The sequence below is a fragment of the Chelon labrosus genome (genome assembly GCF_963514085.1).
Source record: "Chelon labrosus genome assembly, chromosome: 23".
In the NCBI taxonomy this organism is placed as follows: Eukaryota; Metazoa; Chordata; class Actinopteri; order Mugiliformes; family Mugilidae; genus Chelon; species Chelon labrosus.
The window spans coordinates 12,910,701-12,935,302 of NC_140356.1; the positions used below are offsets into that span (position 1 = coordinate 12,910,701).

The window sequence follows — 24,602 nt, forward strand, 5'->3', positions numbered from 1 at the left end:
TCCTTTATCCCTGTTGCCAATTTTGACCTCTACACTCTATCAGTTTCTCACTGCTGAGTTTTCCTTACTGTGGCTATTCACCCGCTCTCTTCCTGATTCCCATTTCAGAGAAGAACCATGTAGTTCTGCCACTGCAAATTTCTGCCACCCCTGTGTCTGAATATTTATAAAATTCAAGCGTTAAAAATATCCCAGCAGTGTGAGATCAGGCTGATATTCCAAGCTAGTGCAATGACTAGGAGCTGTTGTGGCTAATTATCAAGTTACAGCAGGATAAACAACAGTCTGCAACACTGCATGGACCATTCATAGCCAGAGGCTCACCTCGTGACAAGCACTGCAGCAATGCAGGTGCTTAAAGCCACCGAGTGGCTGTGACTTAGTGTGTACATGTGTGTGCAAACATGGCAACCTGCAGTTGAGCAGCTGGTTGGTTTTTGTGTTTGTGTGTCTGCGTGTGTGCTCAGCCATGCTCAGCCACTGACAGCTCATCAATTATGAAGAAACCTTGAAAACGAGGGATAAGGCCAAGACGCAACAATGGCGTCTATAAATACACACCTGAATGACACAACGTAACGTGAACAGCTATTTTCGCATTGGATCACGTACACACTCGTGTGAAGGCTGACAGCCGAGCGCGCAGAACGCACAAGCAATGTCATTCACCGTATCAGGGCACTTTGTGTATCTGTTGAGTCAGGCTGCTGACTGCTCTTTGCTAACCTGAGTAACTAGGTGATCCTCTGTTTAAATCAGAGTAGATAATGGTTCCATCATGTCTTTCATCTACTTAACACCTATGCTGGCACTTGTTTTTTTGTCTTGGATCATTTGTACTTGAGTTTAGCTGCTTTGAATCTCTCCATCTCTCGATCTGTCTTTTCCGTTTCACCATCATATAAATCATCTTATCATCTGTTACCTCAGCCAGCAAAGGCTTATTTCAATTTTAACAAATCATTCACAATACCAAGGAAACTACTATACTCCTGATTAAATAAACCGAGCTAAATTTGATTGAAATAAAGACAAAGGGTTATAATATGACCACATAAATCAAAATTATGACTGTTTAGTCTACTGGGTATTCTTTTCTCTGGTCAATTTCATCCCGCCCCCGCACCCCTGTTTTATTCTTACTCCCAAGGAAGGCTAGTCTCACAGCACCATTGCTCAACACCAAAATTTCCCAGCATTTCTACTCCTCATCTCCCCCACTTCTAGTCAAATCCACCACATTTCCACCGCTAAGTGTAGGCTTAGGCTTCACTGCTGAATACAACATGGATTCTACTTGCCGCCAAACATCTTTTGCAGTGGCACACTCTTGGCCACTGATGGACTTAGCCACATGATTTTGTACACAGGACTGACCAATGTATATATGCAGAAGAAATGGCAATTTGGAAGGAAGCCTAATAAACAAACACTGTGCACCAAGCCCTCATCAGAACATGATGTATGGAGAAACAACTGCCTAGAAACAATGGTGCAAGGAAGGTAACAGAGGCTGCCGAGGGTGTTCCCATAGACCGATTCCCCCTGGCATGCCTTTCCATCTGCACTACAAATAGCCGAGGAAAGCTGGGTAACAGACAGCACTTAATACAGCGAGACGAAAACACCAAGGCTGTAATATTGTGTGTTCAATCAGCCTCATAGCTGTTCGGCGGACAGCACCTGTCATCGAACACCAGCCCACTATCATCAGATCCGATCATACTAATGGTTACTCAGTTCATTGTATCAGGATAGTATCTACGCCACGTGTGCAATACTGTGTGCAACCCTGGAAATTAAAATACAGAGTCTAACACAATATAGTCTCGGATGCACGTGTGTGTGTGTGTGTGTGTGTGTGTATTCCCGGCACTAATGCCTTCTATACATTTTATCCTGTGCGCGTGGAGCAGCCTGTGCTACCATGGCAACTCATGTCTGAGCGTTCTTCGGTGTGTGCCGCTGCGCTAGCTGGTGTGGGAGCGGCAACACACACAAACGCACAGTGTCAAGGCAACTAGCAAGACCGCTCAGGAATACTTAACAGTAGGGGGAACATTGACATTCTGGGAATACGGGCTGAATGCTGCAGCGGTTTAGACCACTGGTTGGGAGTGAATGGACAACTGGGTGGGGTTGGAACGGCTACTTGCCAAGGTGAGTATAGCATCGTGTTTATAGGATACCAAGAGTGGGGAGAGGCGTCTAAATCAAAAACTACTGTCCACACACCCACGCACATGATGCCCGCCTGCCCGCCTGCCCGCCTGCCCGTCCTACAGCATATTTCATCATTAGCTTTAAGCAGTTAATCCTCTGCTCCACTGACCACGGCTCAGCTCAGCCTATTTCAATAATCTGCATCTGGGGCTAACCAACCCATCATGCACACACACACACATGCGCAGAGGCAAGTGCACACACGCAAAACAAGGACACCGTCAGCCCACAAAACATATGGGACCGGTCCGCAGCAATAAATATCTCAAGTAAAAGCTCCTACGCCTGCACACATGTACACCTATCCATACTTAATGTACTGTGCTGACAGAGAAGCCAGTTAGGAAAAAAAAAATCCTGTTCATTTGTTACACACAGGATGCCCCCGGCAGACAGGGAAGGGAAAAAAGATTGGGGTAATGAGACAGTCAAGATAAGGTAGGCTGTACAGAGCATGAAGAAGAAAATGACAGAGGTTGAGTCAAAAGTGAGAGTGTGACCTTTCCCCATCTCAGCAACAAACATTAACCATTCAGGTTCGAATTGACCTGTTTCTCTCTCTCCTCTCTGTCTTGACAAGCTTAAATGAAAGATCTCATGTGTCTCTACACTGCTGTAGCTTCTCCTTCAAGAAGCCACAGCTTTGTAAACTACCATCTACCATTCTCCCACATCGTTCTAACCTCTCCTGTCATCTTATGGCTTCCTCCTCCCCCACACTCTTTCTACTTATTCTCCTTTGTTTTCTCCATGTCTTCTTTTTCATCTTATTTTTTTGTAGTGGCAATTGTCACAACACCCTGCTCTTTGCCTCCGTCCAAATACTGACACATGCTCCAGATTTAATTCTTTATTTTTTTCTTCCTCCTCCTCTACACCACCCCTCCAAGAAGTACGCCGTGCACACATCTGCTTCTTCAGATGCCACCTCTGGCACTGCTTTGTATAAATTGGAAATATCTAGGACACGGCAACACATTTATCCGGAGTGCCCTCGCTACCTTTGCATGCCCTGCTTTGCTCATTTTTGTTCCACAGTCTGAGTCAAGTTCAAGGTTAGCTGCTCATTGTATTGAGCGCCAATGCTCTCCCATTGGGATGGACATAGGGGAGATGCATTAGCACCTCGGCAGGTGGCCCTCAATCTCATCTCTTCCCTCTCTTTTCTCTCCACTTGTTCCCTTTACACCTCCCTCTCGCCCCCTAGTCCACCTCTCCAGCCATGGCCCCGCGGAGCTACCTGGCCAGCCTTTGTCCAATACGCGGCCTGTTTGTGTGGGTGTAAGTGTTCACTGATGCATGCACGTGTGCTCATCTCAATCCATGCAATCATGTGCGATGTGCGAGTATCATGCATTTGTGTCCACACCAATGTGAATCTCTCAACTCATGTGTAGTATGACCAGATGACCATAAACTAAACCAAAGCCTACAGGGGGTTAAGGCTTTCCCCTTGACCTGCTGCTGTGTACTGACCTGAAGTAAATGGGTTTAAACCTTACCCCGCCACAGCCTTTTATCTCCATCACATCTCCATCTCCTCCTTAAGCCACAGACCAACGCACACACAAACTGACCGACAGACAGGCTGACAGAAGCCATATGGTCCATTCACTTCCAGTAGCAGGAGGTAGCCATCAAAGAGCTCTCACAGCAACTCCACTCAGCCATGGACAGAAAGATAGAGGGAGGGAGGGAGGGAGGGAGATGAAGGAGAGAGGAAGAAGGATATTATGAGCAGAGGGCAAACAGAGGTGGAGAAAATGAGGGGAAGCAAAGAAACAAAAAGAGAAAGAGTGTGTTGAGGAGTAAAGAATATAAGAGCTGGAAGTGAGGTGGAAATAAAAAGGTGTGAGGAAAATGAATTGAGGTGTACAGACCGTATAAGCCCTGTGAGAAGTGACAGTTTTAAGCCTCGTATGAGCTGGTAAAGGCCAAGCATGGCTGTAGCTGTGGGCATGTACAGACCGCCACTGCTTTAACAGCACTGCCTGGTATATGCTGACAGGGAAGTGTTGTGAAATTCAGCTTAGACTGTGTCAAAACTGACTTACAGCCACTCAAAGACATCTGAGGAAAGGGTTGGCTTCTGTGAAGGTGTTTTAATCCATGTTGGAGACTAAAGACTTTGTTCTGGAGTTGGGATGAAAAGGTAAACATTGTTGAAAATGTTTCTGTGTTGGATCAAACCTCAGTCTCCAGACACTTCTGCTTTTTCCCACACTACACAATCCACTACATCCCTTTGACCGCAGTGAAATTCAGACGTTTGCAGGAAAAAAAAAACACTCCACCACCACTAGCATGCATGTTCATTACAACCAAAGATATTTAGCATAAATGGGGACATCTGATCTCCAGATTAGGCTGAAATGAAGGTAAGGGTTGGGGTTAAGTGTACACTTTGTTAGTTAAGGATGGGTTTAAGGGCTTGAGAATACATTATGTTAATCCACATCCTCATCAGTGTAAACACAGCACAACCATGCCTGCATTCTCATCTACAGGCCACAAATTATACTAGAAATTTTTTACTCTAACCCCCATTACAATAAAGTATTTCACTGGCAAATTGAATTTAATTCACTCAGCTTCCTGCCCAGCTCAGCTTCATGATGTCATAAAAGTGAGCCTGTAAACACTAACCCAAACACCACTCCATTAATGTCCATGCCTTCTCTTTTACCGTAACGCTTATATTTATTCAGAGTGATGTGTTAGTCACAAGATCATAAATAATGCTGGGGGGAAAAAAAAGTGAGGGAATGACGTGAAGAGTGTGAGCGAAGATCTGAGAGAAAGGGATGAAGAGAGAAAGAGGAAGGGGTTGAGTGATGGAACGAGAAAGGTGGAGGAGTGTGTATAAATCAACATCCATTAGCCGAGGGGTTATAAAGTCACTGATGAAGGAGGTGGACTGAAGCTCAGACTTTTTATTGTCTTGTTGTTGTCTTTTATTGCCCGTGATGTCATCTAATGGTATACCGTTAATGACAGGGGAGGGGAAGTATGTACATGGGAGGGGAGGATGGGATTGTAATGGGGCTGTGTGTGCATGTGGTTACGCCTGTGTTGACACAGAATATTGATCACCTTTGTGTGCGAGAGGGTTTCTTGCCTGAATACAACATATGTGCACAATCTGAAGACCAGCCATGTCAAAACCCTGCATACCCAAACAAATCTACAAGAATTTAACAGAATCAAATATGGTTTATTCTTTCATTTTATTACAAAAAAAAGCATTTTCAAACCATTTGAAACCTTTGATTTCAATTTCATACTAGCGGATTATCACAATGATGGGAACAAGGTTGACCGTGATCAAGGTTAGTGGTGATTTGAACGCATTTAACAAGGTCTGTGGTAGCAGCCTGTTCCTGTTTTGCTATGGCTGCTACACAGTGTCTCTGACAGAAACGGATGCAGTTGCTAATGTTAATTTCAATCAGATTTTTCAGGGAATGTGTGTTTTGGGGAGGGATGCCTTGACAGAGGCCAAGGAAATAAAGAAGAAAAGGAAGAAGATAAGCAGGGGCAAACTGTTTTTTTGTGAAATAAAGACAGTATCCAAAAAAAATTACTTGAACAGCTTGAAATGGGCTTGAAACACTTAATGATGTCCACATCCTAACACACTGTCATTACAGTTATGATGGAGTTGCTATCCAAAAAGCGATTGAAAAGGCAACTGGGCTTGTAGAGTTTTTGAGAAGACATTTCGCCTCTCCATGTAGCTACAGGAAGCCATCTACGTTAGATGGGAGGTGGACTGAAATATAATCTGTCATCAATGGCAGAGACTGGAGCCTCTGACTGAGAAGGTTCCAGTCTACCCCCCTCAACAACGGGTTAATATCGAGCCACTAGTTGTACCAGCTTCTGGTCGTCAACAGAAACGAGTCAAGCAAGTTTTCTGATGGGTTATACCCACAGATTGATTTTCTATATTTAAACCTCAACTTCCTACCAGTGCCTTAGAACTGAAGAAGCTACTCAGATGAGTGTTGAAACGTCTTCTCAAAAACTGTACACAAGTCCAGTTGCCTTTTCAAATGCTTTTCAGATGACCTGGATGACTGAGCAGCCTTCACTGACATTTAAGTTATTAAATATGATTATGATTTTCTTTTTCAAACGTTTGCTTACATATTGGTTACCGCATGGAACAACTACTCTGCTCCCGCATGGAACAAAACTACAAACACATGTTAAGGGCCAGTAATTAACAATATCAATCCCAGAGCTACTAACTACACAGCAATATTTTAGCAGTAGAAAAAATATTTTGCCTTTTCTGGCCTCAATAGCAGCATTTCTGCGCTTTCTTTTCCACCTTTAACTGTTGTCATGTGCACTCGCTCTTCACACCTTTCCGCCTCCCTCCCATTATAACACTAATTCCTGGCGCATTTCTTTCCAATCCACTCCTCTTGCTTCCATCTCTTCTTTGCTCCTCCCTGTATAATGCTGTGTTCCTCGGGCCAGTGAGGCTCTCTGCCCTAGCCTTCCCCAGAATTAGTCTCAGCCATGGCCCAACAACGTGTGTGTTAGAGAGAGAGAGAGAGAGAGAGAGAGAGAGAGAGAGAGAGAGAGAGAGAGAGAGAGCGGGAGAGAGCGGGAGAGAGCGGGAGAGAGGGAGAGCAAGGTAAAAGTATAGGAGCTACCAAGTGCTATCACACCAAGCAGCAGTGCATCATCCCATTAGCTCTGAAAAGAGCTGCCACACACAGGAGGGCACAGGGGCATGAGGGGAGTCTGAGGTGGAAGCCATAACACGCCAAAACCCAGCTTATCCAGTACTGTTTAACCCTGAGGGGACAAATCTTGTTTAGCCAAGAGCTCTGCTGTCACAGAGAGTGTGATTTTTTTTTTTTCCCCCACACAGTTATGGTTAAAGATGTTCACAAATGCGTTAGGTAACACTCCCAGTGGCAAAAAATACTACCACAGGTTTTCACAGGTTTCAAAGCCCACAGAGAACATTGTTGTTTCTTAAAATGACTTGCCACATTATAAAATTACTAAACAAACTTGGAGAAAATGCATCTACCCATTGTGCCGAGGGCCGGGAGCAGCTGGGAGTTCAGAGTCCAGTTCGAGGATGCTTCGTGCACGTCCCAGGGGTCGAACCGCTAGCCCCCTGATTCGCGGACAACCCGCTTTACCGACTGAGCCACAGCCGCCCAATTTGTATTCCATCCTATTCTGATCCCTTCATTTGCCTCAAGAAAGGGATAAGAAACTTTGTCTAATCGATTCTGCAACATGCTGATGTGTGCTGTCTAGCAAGTTCTGCAACATGCTGATGTGTGCTACAATCTGCCCCCAGGGCTCTGGATTTTATACAAGTCCAAAGTGAAGGAAAAGTACAGCGGATACCTCCTGATACTGGGTGTATACGAGTGTATGTGTGATATATGGTGCAGCGGATGAGGAGGATGTCGAGAGATACCAGATAGGCTTGGCTGTAGGAATAAAACCCCCTTAGGGGCTCTCCTGATCCCCTTTCCTCAAAACACACACACACACAGCACTCAATTTCTCTCCACAGTAAACTACACACACTTCCTCCATTCAGTCGCCCTCGTTTTCATGCATGCACACACACCTCTTCCTATTGCGAATACGGCCAACTCAGCTGATTTCCCTGAAAGTCAATCTGCCTTACTACTACTATCCTTCCTCCAATTCAGCAGTCCCCAATTCCCAAACGTTCCTATGCAATCTAACAGAGAGAAACCAAATATCTGCTTCCACCAATTTCATTTCTGACGCTTTTCAGGCAATATTTCGCCTCCTTACCTTCTTGACTTGTCCACTTTTTGTACCCACGAAGACCAGAGAGTGGTTCTTGTAGACGTAAGCAATGACAGAGGTCATTTTGTCGACAGCATCGGAAAAGAGAGGCTTGCCACGCACCATCTCGGAAACGCCCAGTGGTGCATTCATGTCGAGGCCACAGAAGTCATCGTCAATGGTCAAAAGCTGCAGTGGAGCGGAAAAAAGGCGTTAGTATAGACAGAAAAATTGAGAATGTCAAGTACTGAGCATGTTTCTCTATATAAACCTACAGTTAACACAAAAAGGCAAACAGTGACCTCAGGATTAATCAGAACATGAATCAATAAATAACAAAAGAGAAAGACTGTGCACATCAAAGAAGAATCTATGCGCATTTATGTGTCTGTACATCTGCTGTACCTCTTGCAAGATATAGAAAATATGGAAACGACTGAGTAAGAGAGAGAGAGATGAAAATGGAGGAAGACTGCAGTCAGGCCATGGCTCTGTAATAGCACCAGAGGCTGCTCTGTCAGGCACAATTCCCCACCGTCCACCCAATGCAACAGCAAGTGCAGAAATGCCAGTGCAGCAAGATATTCAATGTGAAGTGATTCAAAGTGAACTGAGAAAAAAAAAAAAAAAGAAAAGTGCTGCACTCTCACAGGACTCTGAGGAAAATCGCAATGCATCTAAATACTGTATATATAAAAATTGAATTAGCGATAGAAGAAATAATACTCTAGATTACGCCGTGGACATGCTGTTGTGGTCTCGTAATTGCACACAGATAGGCGTGTTTTGTGCCTCTCTACATTTAGTGTTTGCATGCGTGTGTTCAATCCCGTCGCAGGGTTGTATTCTAACCAGTCACAGAGGGCAGAATGAGTTATGGGATTTGATAAGAGAATAATGGAGCTGAGGATTGGTCATTATTCTGGGCGCACGGATAGATTTGAAACACTTGGGTTTAGGACTGAAGCAAACACGGCTTGATTAATTGCTTAGCCGTGTAGTGGGTTGCTGCAGCAGGAGTGCCTTGGCAGGTGACATTGTGTTTACACTCTTTAAAAAGCACGGAAACCATCATGATATAGGTGAGATAGTGGTTGTGAAATCCATACTTTAATGAACTAGATGTGATAAAAAAGGGGTTTAAGACTAACTTGAATATTCAAAATACCCCTTATTAATGCATGATGAATAGCATTAACAGCAAAGTTAGCTTAAACATAATAAAGTGAATGGTATCTGATAATAGGCAGTTTAGGCCTCTGTGTCATAACGCCGTAGCTGACGTGCATCTTCCCAGAAATGTGACTACCGCAGGAGTTCTGCTTTAGTATTTCCAGCTGCTTCTCCAGCTTCACAATTTTCAAATTTATTGTTTTGGATCAATAAAGATGGAACACATCGAGGAAAGGTTAACTGAGGAGGTTCGGAGACACACACGTTTGGGTGACCCATCTTCGGTGAAATGACGGCGAAAGTTTCAGTCGCCATAGCCGACTAGCGTTTGGGTGGTGTTTTTACAGAGCGTACAAGAATAAAGGGCTTGCACCGGATTAGATTATGCCGTTTATGTCCTGCAGTACTTTAAATGAGAATAAAATCACCATTTGGCTAGCTAGTAGTATGAACTGTTAGAGGCTCTTTTTGTTTATGTACTATTTTCTATTTTCCTTCCTGGAACTGCACCCTTTGCTCTTGACAAATCTTGCACATGTCTCCACATCACTAAAGGCCATCAGCATCATTGTCATGAGAAGCCTCAGAGGAAATATGGGATCTGCCTTCATTAGACAAATGGAACATGGCTGGTCTGGGCCATGAGCTTTAGGCTACAATGTGGAGTAATATGGAGTGGTGTGAATGATCGATAGAGATGACCTAAATTTGGGTCAAGATCATGTCACTCGGCTGAAGGGTTGATAAGAGAGGGAAAAGAATAACAGCAGCAAAATGATAAGATGGATACTACTGCAGACTGAGATGCCAAAGAGATGATGCTCAGAGTACAAAAAAATATTCAAGTGGACAACTTCTTCTCCAGTACTCCTTCCTTCCTTGCTTTTCCCCCTCAGTGACCTTTTCAGAAAGAGCTGCTGTCAAGAATGCACTCTCTGTCCTCTGAGTCACTGCTAGACTAATGGCGCTCCTATGAGAACCACGGTCACTCCTTAAAGGGTCACTCCCTCCCCCTTAAATGTTTTCTCCAGCAAACCAGTAATGCCGTTTCTCTTTATTCATTTCTTATTCCCTGTTTATGTGACAGAAAGAAAACACCCTCTTTATGTCGCCATCAGTTATAAAGGACACTCATCATGCTTGGTTCAAAGGTTAACAGGGTCCATCAGGAGCAATGTGGAATACTTTGTAGTATTTGGGGATGATTGAATGCTTCCTTCGAAAGATAAAAAGGTGCAGCCATTTTTTTTCCCGAGATTAATTACATTTCCAAAAAGCAAAAGTGAATTTCATCGTGTGCATACGCAAGCAAACAGTGACGCACATGCAAGAAGTGGAGGATGTGATGTATGAAAACGTGCATGTTTTTCCTCATCTCTTGCCGCCGATACATGCTGTATTATTACTGCTGGTTGCCAATCACCGCCATCTCGGTCCTGTGTTCTGCAATCTAATGAAATATACTTTGTCTGTCAGCCCTTTCAGGAAGCCGACACATTTTCATTATGCCACCACCAAAACATGACATTTATAGCCGAGATGCCAAAGACGTCTCCGGTGAGACTACCAAATAATATCCATGTAGCCCTTGACACTGTCTGCCAGAAAAGGCACCGCTTCGATCATGTTTTATGCTCCTTTTCTGTCTCCCGACTCGCCTCATCAATGCATTTTTTTTAACTCAGAGTTATTACTTTCTCTCAAAGATTTCAACAATGTTTAATTTACAAGACAAACGTCAATGCATCAAATTTAAGCTGAATTTGAACCTGTATTTTCCATTTCTAATTCTGCTCAATAAAAGCAAACGTGTGAATCTGGCTCATCATCTCCATCCCCGTCACACGAATGTGTTAATTGCTTAACTGCTAACACTAGCTACTCAAATGAGTCCAAACTCCAAACGCAAACTCATTTCTTTGCTCAGGCCTGGCAGGTATTTCAGCCAGCGTCCTGCAGCGTTTAGCAATAGAGGAGAAAGATGGAGGGTTCCTCCCCAAAGACAGAGGAGGGGACAAGAGAGCAGAGTCTCTGTGTTTGGACCGAGGCCAGGCACGGAGGCAGAATCAGGTCACTCTCAGCCGTATCCATCTCCCTGCTTCTGTCTGCATGCCAGCACCGGCACAAAGAGAGCTCTCTTCTGGACTGTGCAGAGGGATCAGCAGATACAGAGTGGGGAAAAAGAGAGGGGGCAGTGGGCGCGCGCGAAAGCAAGAGAGTTGCTCAATGCGATTAGTGGGGGATTGAAAGAGATCCGCTCTCCAACGTCCTCTGATGTATGGCCTAATCTGGGCTTGCACTGTTGCGAGGGTCCATTGCATTGGCTGCAGGTTCACGATGTTAATGACACACGTTAAACCACAGAGACATTTTACTTCTGGCTTATTTAGCAGCTGCAAAGACTTTCATCAACAAACAGACAGATCTGCACTTTTATTTTAATTCTGATTAGCTGGCTTTAATGTGAAGTCACTGCATGACTACATAGGAAACGTTCCCTTAAAAAGAAAGACTGGAAAAAAAATGTATCATAGTAGTTGCTCTTTGTATAATTAGGCACTTGGACATCCAGTATTTTCCTCTTAGCCTACTGTGCTAAATGACTGACCTGCCAGGATGATTGGTGGCACTAGAGAATTATGTCATGACTAAGTGGGTTTGCAGTGTTCATTGTCAGACATAATGTCAACATTCAATTTCACTATAATAAAACATTGGCTGTACGAGTCCTACAGCAACACTGAGCCGTTTTCAAGTTAAAGAGTTGATGCCTCATTAGGAACATATAAGACAAGCTAAAGTATGTTTAGTTCACAACAACTGTATTGGAAGAATTTGGTCGAAGCTGATTTTTTTTTAAATGCTTATGTGAATAATATTTAATTGTAGATACTTTTATAAGCAAGGGTTTGTTGTTTTACCCTCAGATGATCTGATAAAGATGCACTCTTAACAATTGCTACAATAGCTGTCATTAAGCAGCTTTAAACCCATTAAATTAGAAGTTTAAATCAACAAATTTGCTTAACTGTGGATAGACAGTGAAAAATAAATGTCATCATTGGGATCCTCTTGGAGCTGTTGCTGCTGCTGCTGCGAATAAGATACACTGAACATGACTTATGACATCCTCTGTGATATCCTACACTAATGGACTGCTCAGAAGAAGTAGCACATCCTTTCCATTCGGCAAAATTATTTGATTCTGCAAATTTAAACGAACCACTGCCCTGTTATTTGTCGGTGTTACAGTGAGACAGAGAGAGAGATAGAGAGAGAGAGTGTTTATGTATCATATTGTGCCATAGTCCATCTGATAACTCTCCCATGGTGCCCTCCATTACACTAAAATCTACTGAATATACTTCACGGCACAATGAGGACACAAAAATACAACTTTACCCACTAAAGTATGTATGTACACGATTCTTTGAGTCACCTTTTTTTCCCCAGTCCACCTTTCCAAATGTTTATACTGTCACTATTTTATTCTGTCAGGCTTATACCCAGTTAAATATTCTGTTTTCTTTTGAGTTCAGATTCATGTTTCAAACAGAATATGCAAGATAGAAACACCAAAGGATGAGAGAACTTATTTCTACGGTGAAATGACATCGGTGCCCAGGACAAATAATACTGGACAAGTCAATATGGCACTAAGATGAGAGGTGTATAACGTAGCCCAGCATTAGTCTGTTAAAGGAGCAACATATATTAAGAAGAACAGTAACACAGACAAACCTATGGATATTACGGAGATCTCTTTAGAACACTGAAGAAGGCAAAATCCTAAACGTTCAGTACAAGAGAAGGAGTCAATGTGAATCTGTTTCTGATGTCTGGGGTTCAGTTGTCTCTGTTAAGGCATCCACAGGGCGTTCAAAAAGACCAATTTGTGCTCAAAATTCAGTCTGAATGCACAAGTGTCGAGGTGGACTACAAAAGCTGTCACCAAGTAGATTTAACTCCCCCTTTGTATGATGCCCTGGGGAGTGTTTCGAGAAACCAGTCACAATGATTAGGACTGTAGAAAGAATATATGTACGTATATATGGGCCCGACTCTAAGCCTAACAGGGATTCCATCTCAGGGAGGATGTGATATCAATCTTAGTGGACCAGTGCAGACGTAGAATGCAAAAGGGGACAGAGTAGTGAGAGTTTGTGCACATTAATATTGAAACGCTGGCGGAAAATGCGGCAAATTTGCATTTATTGGTGTGTAGGTGTATATTAGGCTGGGTGCACACTTCTCAGTGTGTGTGTCTGAGACAGAAGTAGATTTACTTGTGCGTTGGCAGCTTTCAATATGATGCACGCAAGCTTTGATAAGCGTGAGATATTTTGGAAATTCATGTTTGTGGATGCCCGCACCTGCCAACTGTTAGCTGAGCAGCTACAACAGATAATAAATATTGGTTAGGGAAAACAATCAAATCAGGAACTAGCAAAACAGCATGACAATTTTGGAATGAAACCTGAGACATTGCTAAAGCAGAGCCAGAACGAGGATTTTTGGAGTTTAAGAGATGAAGAGGAAATCTGCAGATCAAACTAGTAGGTGAAAATTAATCAGGAAGAACAAGGTGTTTCAGATAACGTCTTAATTCGTGTGCTGCAAATCAGAAAACTGAGCCAGTCTGCATGTATTACCAGCTACAGAGTTTCTACATCTTTAATGCTGGTCAACCGGTAGGTCAGTAAGCTCTCATCCAAAATATTCCCACTGGTTTGACAGCAGACAAAGCTTTACTAACAGCTTTCGTATTTTTAGCCTTGAGACTAAACAACTGTATGCCAAAGAAGTTGTTGTGCGTCAAGTCTGGAAACAGCAGTTTACATGTATTAGATCAACCAGCAACTAAGGCTTGTTTCTTCTTGTGCTGAGATCTCTAGCTGACATAGTTCTATTAACACATGAACACTCAGCTCAGTTGTTATTGCTGTATAAAATAATTATGCAAAAGTGTGTTAATATACTGCAAATACTGGGTTTTTACGTTTATTTGTAATGCATTTAAGCTAATAGGGCTTCCAGGGCACACTTCGTAATACTACTAAGCTGATTCAGTTAATGTAGACATGACATAGACATTTTTTTCCCACGTGACCAAACAATTGGTTGAAGAGTAGGTACGATTTTAGTCAAACAAGATTTTCTTTGGTTAACTATTTCCCTAGCCATCATATTTTAGTTTTATTTATGAGAATTATCATCATGTGTCAGGACATTCAGATATGTGCTACATATTTATGTCCAGTTCAGCCATAAGGGATCATAAAACCTCTTCAGGATTCATTGTTCTGGCTTATAAATTGGATGAACTGTTGTATTATTCTTCATTTGATAAACTGACAAATTTAACTGGTAACTCGTGTGCTTTGCAGAATTACTTTTTAAGACCTGTGCGGTCCTGTTCGCTGGTAATTACTGCAAAAGAGATTTCTAAACGCTCGACTGTAAGCAAAAACAACAGTTCCCAGTTCAGTCACAGTTCTCAGGCGGAGGCCAACCAGCATGGAGTACAGCGGAGGAAGCGGGAGACACTTGTTTAATCACAGAATAATGATATTGTGATGGATTCTGACCTTTAGCAAGTGGTATCATGTATGGAGATTTAATTAGCGAGCCAGCCAGCAAGCAGGATAGCGGATATGTGGATGGAGTGGGGTGAAGTGAGGAGGGAAGGTGGTGTTGGGGGGGGGATAGTCTGGATGTCCTTAATGAATCCGCTAGCCTTTCCCTTCCTGAGGATGTGGCCTAGACGGACTCATCAGCAGCAGCCAGCCGCTGATTAAGCGCCACAATCAGGCAGAGGAGGGATGGTGATGACCAGCGCAAGCGACATCACCATCAGAGGTTGGTCAAACACGGAGCAAAACAGACGAAAGAAAACAAGTCAATAAGGCGAAGAGTGAGCATGTAATATTGGAGTTCCTTTCAAGTGAAGGATGAAACAAGAGAAGGATGAGCATGTGTGATAGGAGACAGAGAGAGAGAGAAAGATCAAGAAAAAAACTCAAAGAAACAGTGGCGGCCGAGTAGAATAATCTAATTAGTTTGAGTGAATTCAGAATGTGAAGTCGATAGTACATGACAAATGTGAAAGAATAGCCCGTGGCATGTTAGTTAATGACATGTAATTAATGATCATTAGCAGAGGGGATGAGGGGACGGTCGTAGCCTGCCGGGGACTTAGAGACGACCTTGTAATTTTCCCATCGTGGTTTGGGGAGGGGGGTGCTTCAGTCAGGGGGGTGCTTACGGATGGCATTGTAATGGTAAATACCTGAGAGGGTGGAATGCAGATTGAGAAGGAGCGACGGTGGCAAGCATTTATATAAGAGCGTGTGAAGGGAAGGACAGGTGAAAGGAGGAGAGAGTGGAGTGGGAAGCGAGCGATGAATCACGGATGAGAGAGAGAAGAGAAGAGAGCAGCGAGAGAATTTATTGCAATCGCGCCGTTTTGTTGTTCTGTTTTTTTTTCTGCTGACACAGTGAACATGGAGGTAACAGGCAGCGTTTTTTTTTTTTTTATAGGTCACATGCCACTTCACAATGATCTATGGATGCAGGCCCTTTGCAGACTTATACTGTTGAGCACGCATTATGTGGCTCAGCCAAGCATGGCCATTTGGTGGAAAAAGGAAGCACCCTCACACACTCTCTCTCTCTCTCATTCTCTCTTATCCATCCTCTCCGCTGCTCTTTCACCCTCCTCTCTGTACGTTCCTTTTTTCGCCCCCCCCCTTTCTCTGCCTCTTTGCAGCCCTCCCGCTACGACTGAAAGCCTATAAGAGATGGTGTAAAGCATCAAAGGTCTGACGGGAGCAAGTGTTTTTATACGCCTCTGTAAATCTTCTCGTGACCTTGCACATATTCACACTTGCTGTGATGATTTTTATTTTCTAAACCATCCCAGAAACTCGAATATCAACGTACAAATGTTGCACGTTCGTATGAATTTAAAATGAATCACATTTGCTTCAGGAATCCTCTTTTGAAAGCAGATGCACTGTTCTTTCTTACATTTCACTTTATTGGACACCAAATTAGGGGTTAACAATAATTTCTTGTATGGAATAAATGCATGTCTTCTTATATTAGTAGTGAAAAGATATTGTAGTTATGGCTGCTGTTCTAGCAGAGGATGTGGTTAGGTCTATCCACACTAGCTCTGAATGTGTTTCATCCAAATCAGAAATGTGTGTCTGGGTGTGTGCGTGTGTTCAAGTTGGTCCATACAGCCAGACTTCTCTAATGAGCCTGGGGGCTGTTCATCCTCTCCTTAATTGGAGGAAAAACACATCATGTTCGAAATACGACAGCATTTGAAAGACTCTGGGAAAAAAGTGTAAGAGAAAGCGAGAAACACAGTGTGGGAGAGAGAGGAAGATACTGGGCGATGAAGAGCGTAAGATAAAGGGGCATGCCCTTAAGACAAGGCTCCTTCTCATCCAAGTTCCGTCTGACAGCGAGTCTGCCAACATAGTGACATGCTCACCATCATTTAAAATGGTCTGGGTTGTTTTATTTTTACAACAGTTAATGGGGAAGCGAGATTTGGGGGTCACATTGTTAGGAATGTTATTATAAAAGACTTGTTATCTAAAAGCTGCTGCGTTTCCTGGTGCAAGTGGACGCTGACCATCTAAATTAATAACGAACAAGATCCTCCTGCACAGCCGCAAGTGCTAGCAGTTTAAGTCTGAAATTAGATGCTAATTCGATCTGTCTGTTTAAAATAAGTAAGTAAAGGGCCGTACACACAGGAAGAGACTAGCAGCGATGTGGTGATAAGAGTGTGCAGTGTTTCCCACAAAATTTCATGAGACCTTGGTGGTTTTAGGGGTGGTGTGGGGGGGATTCTACTGTCTTAATAAAAAACCCTAATTATTAAAAACAATTTATACATTATATGAAATGTCTGCACATCAAATAAGTGCATGCGTTTTGTATCAGTCCGTCTTTACATTACCATGGTAACGCAGATATTGGATATCGTGACAAATAGCAGCAGCCTGTGCAGTTCGTGTACAAGAATACGATACATAATGCCTGCACATGATGTACAAATGTATGTAAGATTAAATAAAATATCGGTGAATAAAACTAATTTATAGTAAACAGTTGACTTTCAATGTAACTTTGCTAGCTAGCTCTTATAAAGTTTAGCTAGTTCACGTCACGTCTGGACTCGTTTCCCTTGGGTTTTGACCTAGCTCTCTTTAAATAATTGTAAATCTCCATGGTCTGAAAAATCAAGAGCACAAACATCAGGTGTGAAGGGTCTGGCGACTTTGGGAAGGGGAGGGAGGGAGGCATGCTTTCGGGAGCAACAGGAAAAACAACGCAAGCACAAAGTTGCCCAGTCTGTTATGAGACCATGGCGGAGCAAATTAAATCCAAAGTATTAACATTGTATGGGAAACCCTCAGTGAGCTATAGCAATTATTTGTCCAGATACAGTGTGGGCAGAACTAGGAGGAACTATAATCAATACTTTGAGACGACAACCAACAGCAGTAACTGTGTGTGTTTCAACTCAAGTTAAGCTTGAGATGTGGACAGAGCTTAAGTCTGAAAAGCTAAACGGTGCTTTTTTTGGGCCGTGTTTTAAAAATTTACTATAATTTATGTATTTAAGAGGTTACATGGCGAAAAGCCACATTTATATGTCCAAATACTATATACACATGAATTAGAGATCATAGATTCACAGCAACATTTAGCAAATTTGATCAAACAACAACTAACCTCTATTAAGCATTTAACATTTCACTCCCCAAGAGGAAATAAGAGGGCGAGCTTGTGTGAGAAATGTGTAAGAGCTGTACAAGTGTGTTTGAACCCTTTTTTTTTTCCATATTTACTGTATGTGGATATGTGTTATTAATCATGCGAGTGCAGGAGCCCCAAAAAGCAGCCTGCCTTGCACAATTCCCAAAGCAACCTTGTTTGGTATACTCAGGAATGTGTGCATGGGTATACTTCGCCCGTCTTAGCTCTCTACTGTACACCCGAGGGAAGCACAGATGGGAGAAGATGTGAACGATGAGTTTAAACTACATTTCTGATTATATCTGAGACACTGCGCTCCCAGTCATGCATCATTTAAAGCAGCAGAGGAATTAATCTGAAAGTAACAACCAGTGATTCATAAAAATCTAACATGGGATATTAGAAAGTCAACCATCCATCAAAAGGCGCACACGAGAGGTGGGAGTTATGTTTAGCTTTACATATTCTCATTGTACAAACGGAAAAACACATTTTGCCCAGTTTATATCCTCTAATTTGACTATATTTCAAATGTTATAGGCCTTCATGATCTCATTTATTGTGTATCCATGAATTTAAATTGAAATATTTTGGGCTGCAGCATCAACTCCACCTAATCTTATCTAGATTTTAGTAACAAGTATGTCATGAAACGATATGTAACGCCATTATTCTCTCAAAAACCTCCGCGTCTCCAAGTGTCAGCTTCACCAGTAGCCATACTTACAAGTGCGGTGGCACATGTGTGTATGTGTGTCAGAACTCATCTATCTCCTGCGGAGTCCACCGTCACTTGTTCAGCAGGGTCTAATTTATGCGCTGGCGGTGGCGCGTGCTGAAATGGCATCATTCCTCAGCGCTAACCCCTGTGTGCTCCCTCACACTTCCTTTCCCCGCTGACAGCTCCACCCCGGGCATGATTTATCAGGCCCTCGAGCAGCAGACAAAGGCGCCCCGGCACGTGCGCGGTGCCAAAGACGGTTTAATAGATAAACACAGTGATTCCAGAACCAAACACAAGAGAGGGTCAGCTTCATAACGCCTCGACGTAGTGCATGAGTAAGGTCAGAACAATACGGTGTGCAGCAAGAGGATAAAATTTATGACTCTGAAATATGACCATGAATCATGTTGTTATAGGTATTTGTTGCCGTTTACATTTCCATTTACAGCTTTTGATAATAAGGTTGAACGGTGAGGAAGTATTATTGATATTTTATTATTAGTCAAAACTACAGTATGTGCCGTTTATAGTTATCTTCAAGTTGCTTCATGTCAAATCTTAACACCGGCAAGCAGACGTCTTTAGCGTGGCTGCATCTTAACCAATTATCTACACCCTCTAAACTCAAATTCTTTAAGTGAGCACATGACTTATTTAGCCATGCTTGCTATGTAGAGGAAGACAATAACAAATGCACTCTGATGGAGGCAATTTTCTATTCCTTCAGGTTCGTGGCTTTTATTAATGATATAATACGAGATCAAGACACAAAAATGCACAGAACGGCTTCGGCTGCTTGTGAAGGTGGTCTAAACGCGCAACACCCAATTTAACCTTGTTTTTTTTATGTGCACTAAGTGAGAAATCAAATGAACTGAATCACTGAATTTGTAATGCTGTTACGGAGAATGGAATTATGGTAATTTGGCTGAGCATTCGGCTGCATTGTTTAAAGGGTGAGCGGATTAAAAGAGGCAGTGGATGGTTAACATCTCATCGTAATGGGATGGAGCATGAACCCACCCAAGAACATAGCGTTAGTGAAGCCCTCCCGCCGTGCACCCAGCTCATTATAGCAACATGGAGGAAATCCTTCAAAACTTATTTTCCTCCAGAGATACTCACCTGTAGTGTTTTACAAATAGAAATTAGGGAAACAATATGAAATAATTACCATTTTGTTAATACAGTAGTATGCCATTTTCCTAAAGATGGCTATACCAGACATAAGAGACTATATTGGCTGTCATTGTACATAATGTGGGCACAGTATGTGTGGGATAATTACCACTACAGCCCTGCTATTCTACACAGTATGCACAGGGTTTGGTCTTCAAAATCTGAACCTAATTTGCAATCCCCTACTGCTGTAATTAAACTGGTACACCTACAAAGCAACAAAGTCTGTGTGCTATAGCTGTACTTACCGCACTGCTGCAGGGAATATCTTTGACTTTGAGCCAGGCCAGGTCCAGCGTACCCTCTCCTTTGTAGCAGGACTGCAGCCTTTCCTTGATTTTCTCGTTGATCTTCCGCAGAGAGAAAACACATAGCGCAGAGTCCTGGGAAGCCTGGCGTGGACGACGTTTCTGGCCTTTTGAGAAGACTGCGAACAGCACATCGTCATCTGGTGCCACGTCCAGTGAGCGTGCCAGGATAGCACCAGCTTTTGACAGGTAGGCCGCTTCAAGTAATCGGTACTCCACGTTGCCACTAATGCATCCAATAGGAACCTCCACGTAGGAATTGAAAGCAGTGTCTGCCTTGCAAAGGCGAACTATTTTGGAAGTGTACACCTGTTCGCGACCAGTAGAGGACGATCCAGTGGTTGGTCCCCCTCCCATTTCAGGCTGCAAAGTCAGAAAGTAGACAAAGTTCCCACTGGCAAAGCCATAAATGTAGTATATGTCAAAGTCTGGGATGACAGTGAAGGTATCTGAAGGGATCTTAATCATAGAGGCCACAAACTCATCATGGAAGACATATGCAAACATGCCATCCTCCTCAGAGTTTCTGGCCAACTTTCGGCTAGAGATGGTGGGGAAGTACTCTGGCTTGCCATCCACCGCTGTGGCTACAAACAGCATATCCGGAGAGGCATTGCCATAAGAGACAATGACACCAAAGACAGAGCCACTCTCATTTACACCAGAGAGGTAGTGCTCCTTCTTGTGAAAGGGCTCTCCTAGTTTGAAGAGGTCATCTAGACGGAGGAGTTTGCAGATACCCTGGTAGAGGCTACCACAAGCCAGCAACCGGTTCTCCCGGTAGTCCATCAAAAGCATCTTGTTGACATTGTTGGTGAGTGTCAATGGCTCACTGCAGGGTTGGACAATACGTGGTGGGTAGCACTTGCGGTTGTCTTCATCTGGGCCGGTTACATGGGAGAGCTTGTCCTTCAAGTCCGGGGACAGTTTATATATGCGATTGACAGCCCCCAAATAAACATTACCATTGCGATAGTCCACCGCCAAATGGTTAAATGTCCACTCAGGGTTCTCAGCGTGAAATGATGCGTACTCCTCCTCCTCCTGAAGCAACGCTGTGATCACCTGGGAGCCAGCACTATGAGCCTGTGGTGCTTGCACCACTGTTTGTGATCTAACAGGAAGCACCAGACTAGACAGGAAGCAGCATACAAAAAAATAGGTCCGTATTCTGGTGAGGGACGTCATGGCTGTGCTGAGGCTGGGACTGGCGAGGAGAGGGACGAGGCACAGGCCAATACTGTCGGCCAGTCAGGATCAAGCCTCTCTTGAGATGAAGGACATTATGTACCTGTAGAAGAAAGAGACAGAACCCAGTGAAAAATGGCAACTTTAACATCACGACATTCAAGACAACTGCTACAGGGTATTGATAGATAAATGTATATAAAGACAAGTATGTGATCTATTTTCTAATTTTATCTAGCACAGATTGGAGCAGAAAATCTTAATGAGTAAAAAAAAGGTGAAAAGGCCATACATTTGAGACTGCAGAGCAATCTATAATTGGAGAAGAAATGGGCTACATAAAAAAAAGAGAAAGAAATGAGGCTAAGGTACGGTAGCACATTAAAAAGGCAGTGAGCAGAGACAGCTCTAGCCAGTAGGATCAGAAAGGGGACGGAAAAAAGGAGGAGTAATGCATTGTCTCAGAGGAGGTGATCAGCATGGCTCTGCACCATCTCTCTGCATGGACCCCTGCCCCTCTCCACCCCTCCTCGCCTTTCTGCTCCAGCCGCTATGCATCTAATTGATTCTCCCCTTGGAGCAGCAATTTGCATGCTTTGGCGATTCTCTTTTCTCCCAACAGGGCAGCTCACCTGCTGACACTGCTAGCAGAGAGAAAAGGACCTTCTTTCTCGCTCAAACATACCTACACATACACATGAATGCACACACACAGAGGAGGTTTATGGGCAAAAGAGGAACAATTAGGGAGGAAATGCAAGTGGTTGCAGAAATAAGCTTCCCTATGGTCCCTGGGTCATTTGCACAGTCTAAGCACTATACAGCAATACACACTACATGGAATGAAACTGCTAATGAAAATACTGCATGTAGTAGGCAGAACTGTGATATCTGCGCTGTCTAAGCACCGAGCATACAGTGTAAAACACACACCAGCACAGATTATCAAGTACAAATTACTGTAAACGTGGTGCTCCCCTGTGTGAGCCGTGTGCTCATTACACCTCTCCGGTGTCAAGCTGGGTATTATGATAAATGTCGTTCACCTGGGTTGTATCCAGGTATTACATTAACGCAGACACGCACAATTTAAAAGTACTGCAATCATCAAAATCACAACCTGTGCTGAAGCTTGACAACGTTATTCTGGTGCTGTCAGCCTGCATCACACTGAAACTGAAAGTGCAAATACAATAATTCTTACATATTCCAGTTTGTCCTTTATGAAAATAAACAACTGTAACAGGGGGGTTTGAAGCTGGGATCAAGTATTTATAACATAAGTTGTGTTTTGAGTTTTGAATGCGATCCGGCAACCTGTAAAAATAGCACATGTAATACCACCACGCTTTATCAAGTTCACTCCCTAACAATCAGCGTGCTATTGTGTGAGAGACACAACTGGAAGTGTCACTCATAGTAACGCTATGCAAGAGCTTGTCTGTCACACTTAATGCTAATCTCCTCCTGCAAAACGGATAATTTTACTGAACAATGTCGGGGTTGTGCTCACAGAAGAAAAACTAATAACAAATGAAACAACCAAATATATGAATGCCTACTGCTGTTGTTGCCAAAAATGTATGAATATGCTACTTAATCCACCCAAAACTTTGCAAAGCATTTATTTTCTCCAAGCCTTTTACTGTATGATCACTTCATGTACGGACGCATAAATGGTGCGGTCACCTAATACTATCCAGCCACAGAATCATCATCTCATGTTCACATTCAAAAGCAATCCCAAGTTATGGTGGTGGTGTCAAACACAGACCTCACCGCAAATCTTATCAATCTTCCCTTCATCTCCTGATAGGCAAAGAGAGAGAGGGAGGGAGAAAGGATGAACAGAGCAGGAAGCCACTCAACACATGATAAGAGGACCAGAGAGGAGGAAGATGAGGGGGATAAAAACTGATACAGAGATAGGTGATGTGAATTCAGATAGATCAGTGTGTGTGTGCAAAGAGGGAGCATTAGCATAGCTTTGACAAAGGCATAAGGAGGAGGGTGAAGTAAAGGGGCCAACGCTTGGAATATCCTAAAGTAACCCTGCACTAATTTAGGACACACATAACAGATGCCGAATAATGTCAAAAAACACCCCCTGAAGACGAAGAACAAGAGATAGTCGGAGGTTTAGATAAAGTAGCTAGTGGAAGCTGCTGCTGCGACTGCTTGAGGACTGATGACTGGGCAGTGAGCCCGTAATGTTTCTCTAAAAATAAAAGGGAAGCTGCGTATTAATCTCACACAGGGAACAGCATTGGAGCTCCCACCTCTCATTTACCTAGCAGGGGGGGACAGCCATAACAAAGTGTTTCTCTGAAATTCCCAGACAACTTTATTCAGTAGTTGTGAATATAAAAAGAGACAAATAGGGAGGGGAAAAGAGTGTGAGACATGGTGAGAGACGTAGGGAGAGGCTGTTATAGCACCTTCATATCCCACCTATTCTCATGAGCATGCACACTAACACATTCAACGGACAAAAAGAAAAGAAAGGAGAACCCCCACCCCCTGAAGTTTCCCTCGAGAAATAAATCGGGAGTTTTGCAAACATAAAACACCAAAAACCCTGAAAGGGAAAAAAAAAAATCATCCTCATCAGTGGTACCCTGCAAAAGCAGTGTGTCTGCCACACAAATCTGTTGCTGAAATGTAATTATCCTCGCTGACGGGGAGGGGGGCAAGCTCGTTTAGTTGCTGTTTGCCTTTGCCTGCTGATCATCAAGCTCCATTAATTAAAGCTTGCTTTGGTTCTGAGGATTTATACATCAGGCGTGCACACACAAACACACACACGCAGGGAAGGACTGATATTTTAATGCATAGTTCATCTTTATCTAGTTATGTGTCATTACTGCCTGACTTCTCCCTTGCCTGCTGTATATGCTTATTAAGATCAGGTATGGCACTGGTGGTGCTGTAAAAAGAACACAGAGTAAGGATGTTTAAGGCAAGTGCAAAGTACTGTATGAAAGTAAAATGGCTTCTTACCCGCTTTATAAAAAAAATAATCAATTATGATTGCTTTTCCGTTGCAAATGTCTTACATCCGCAGACGAGACAGAAAATCTAATGAGGAATGTAAAAGGACCTGTACAGCTTCCTGCTCTTGGCTAGCTGTCAGATACACTTGACACTACACATATAAGCTAAATAACACACAATCACACATTTGCAGCCCCGCAGGCATCAAAGAGTGCTAATGACTCCATGATTAG

At 43.2% G+C, this 24,602-nt stretch overlaps 1 protein-coding gene across 1 annotated transcript in view; it reads right to left on the minus strand.

Moving 5' to 3' along the window:
• Positions 1-24,602, minus strand: part of plxna4 (plexin A4) — a 207,358-nt gene that overhangs the window by 165,360 nt on the left and 17,396 nt on the right. The window contains exons 2-3 of the mRNA XM_084573806.1: positions 20,128-21,478; positions 8,029-8,211 (exon numbers count right to left, since the gene is read on the minus strand). Of these exons, the coding sequence (XP_084429932.1) occupies positions 8,029-8,211; positions 20,128-21,375 (1,431 nt within the window). The 5' untranslated portion in view covers positions 21,376-21,478. The remainder of the gene's footprint in view (positions 1-8,028; positions 8,212-20,127; positions 21,479-24,602) is intronic.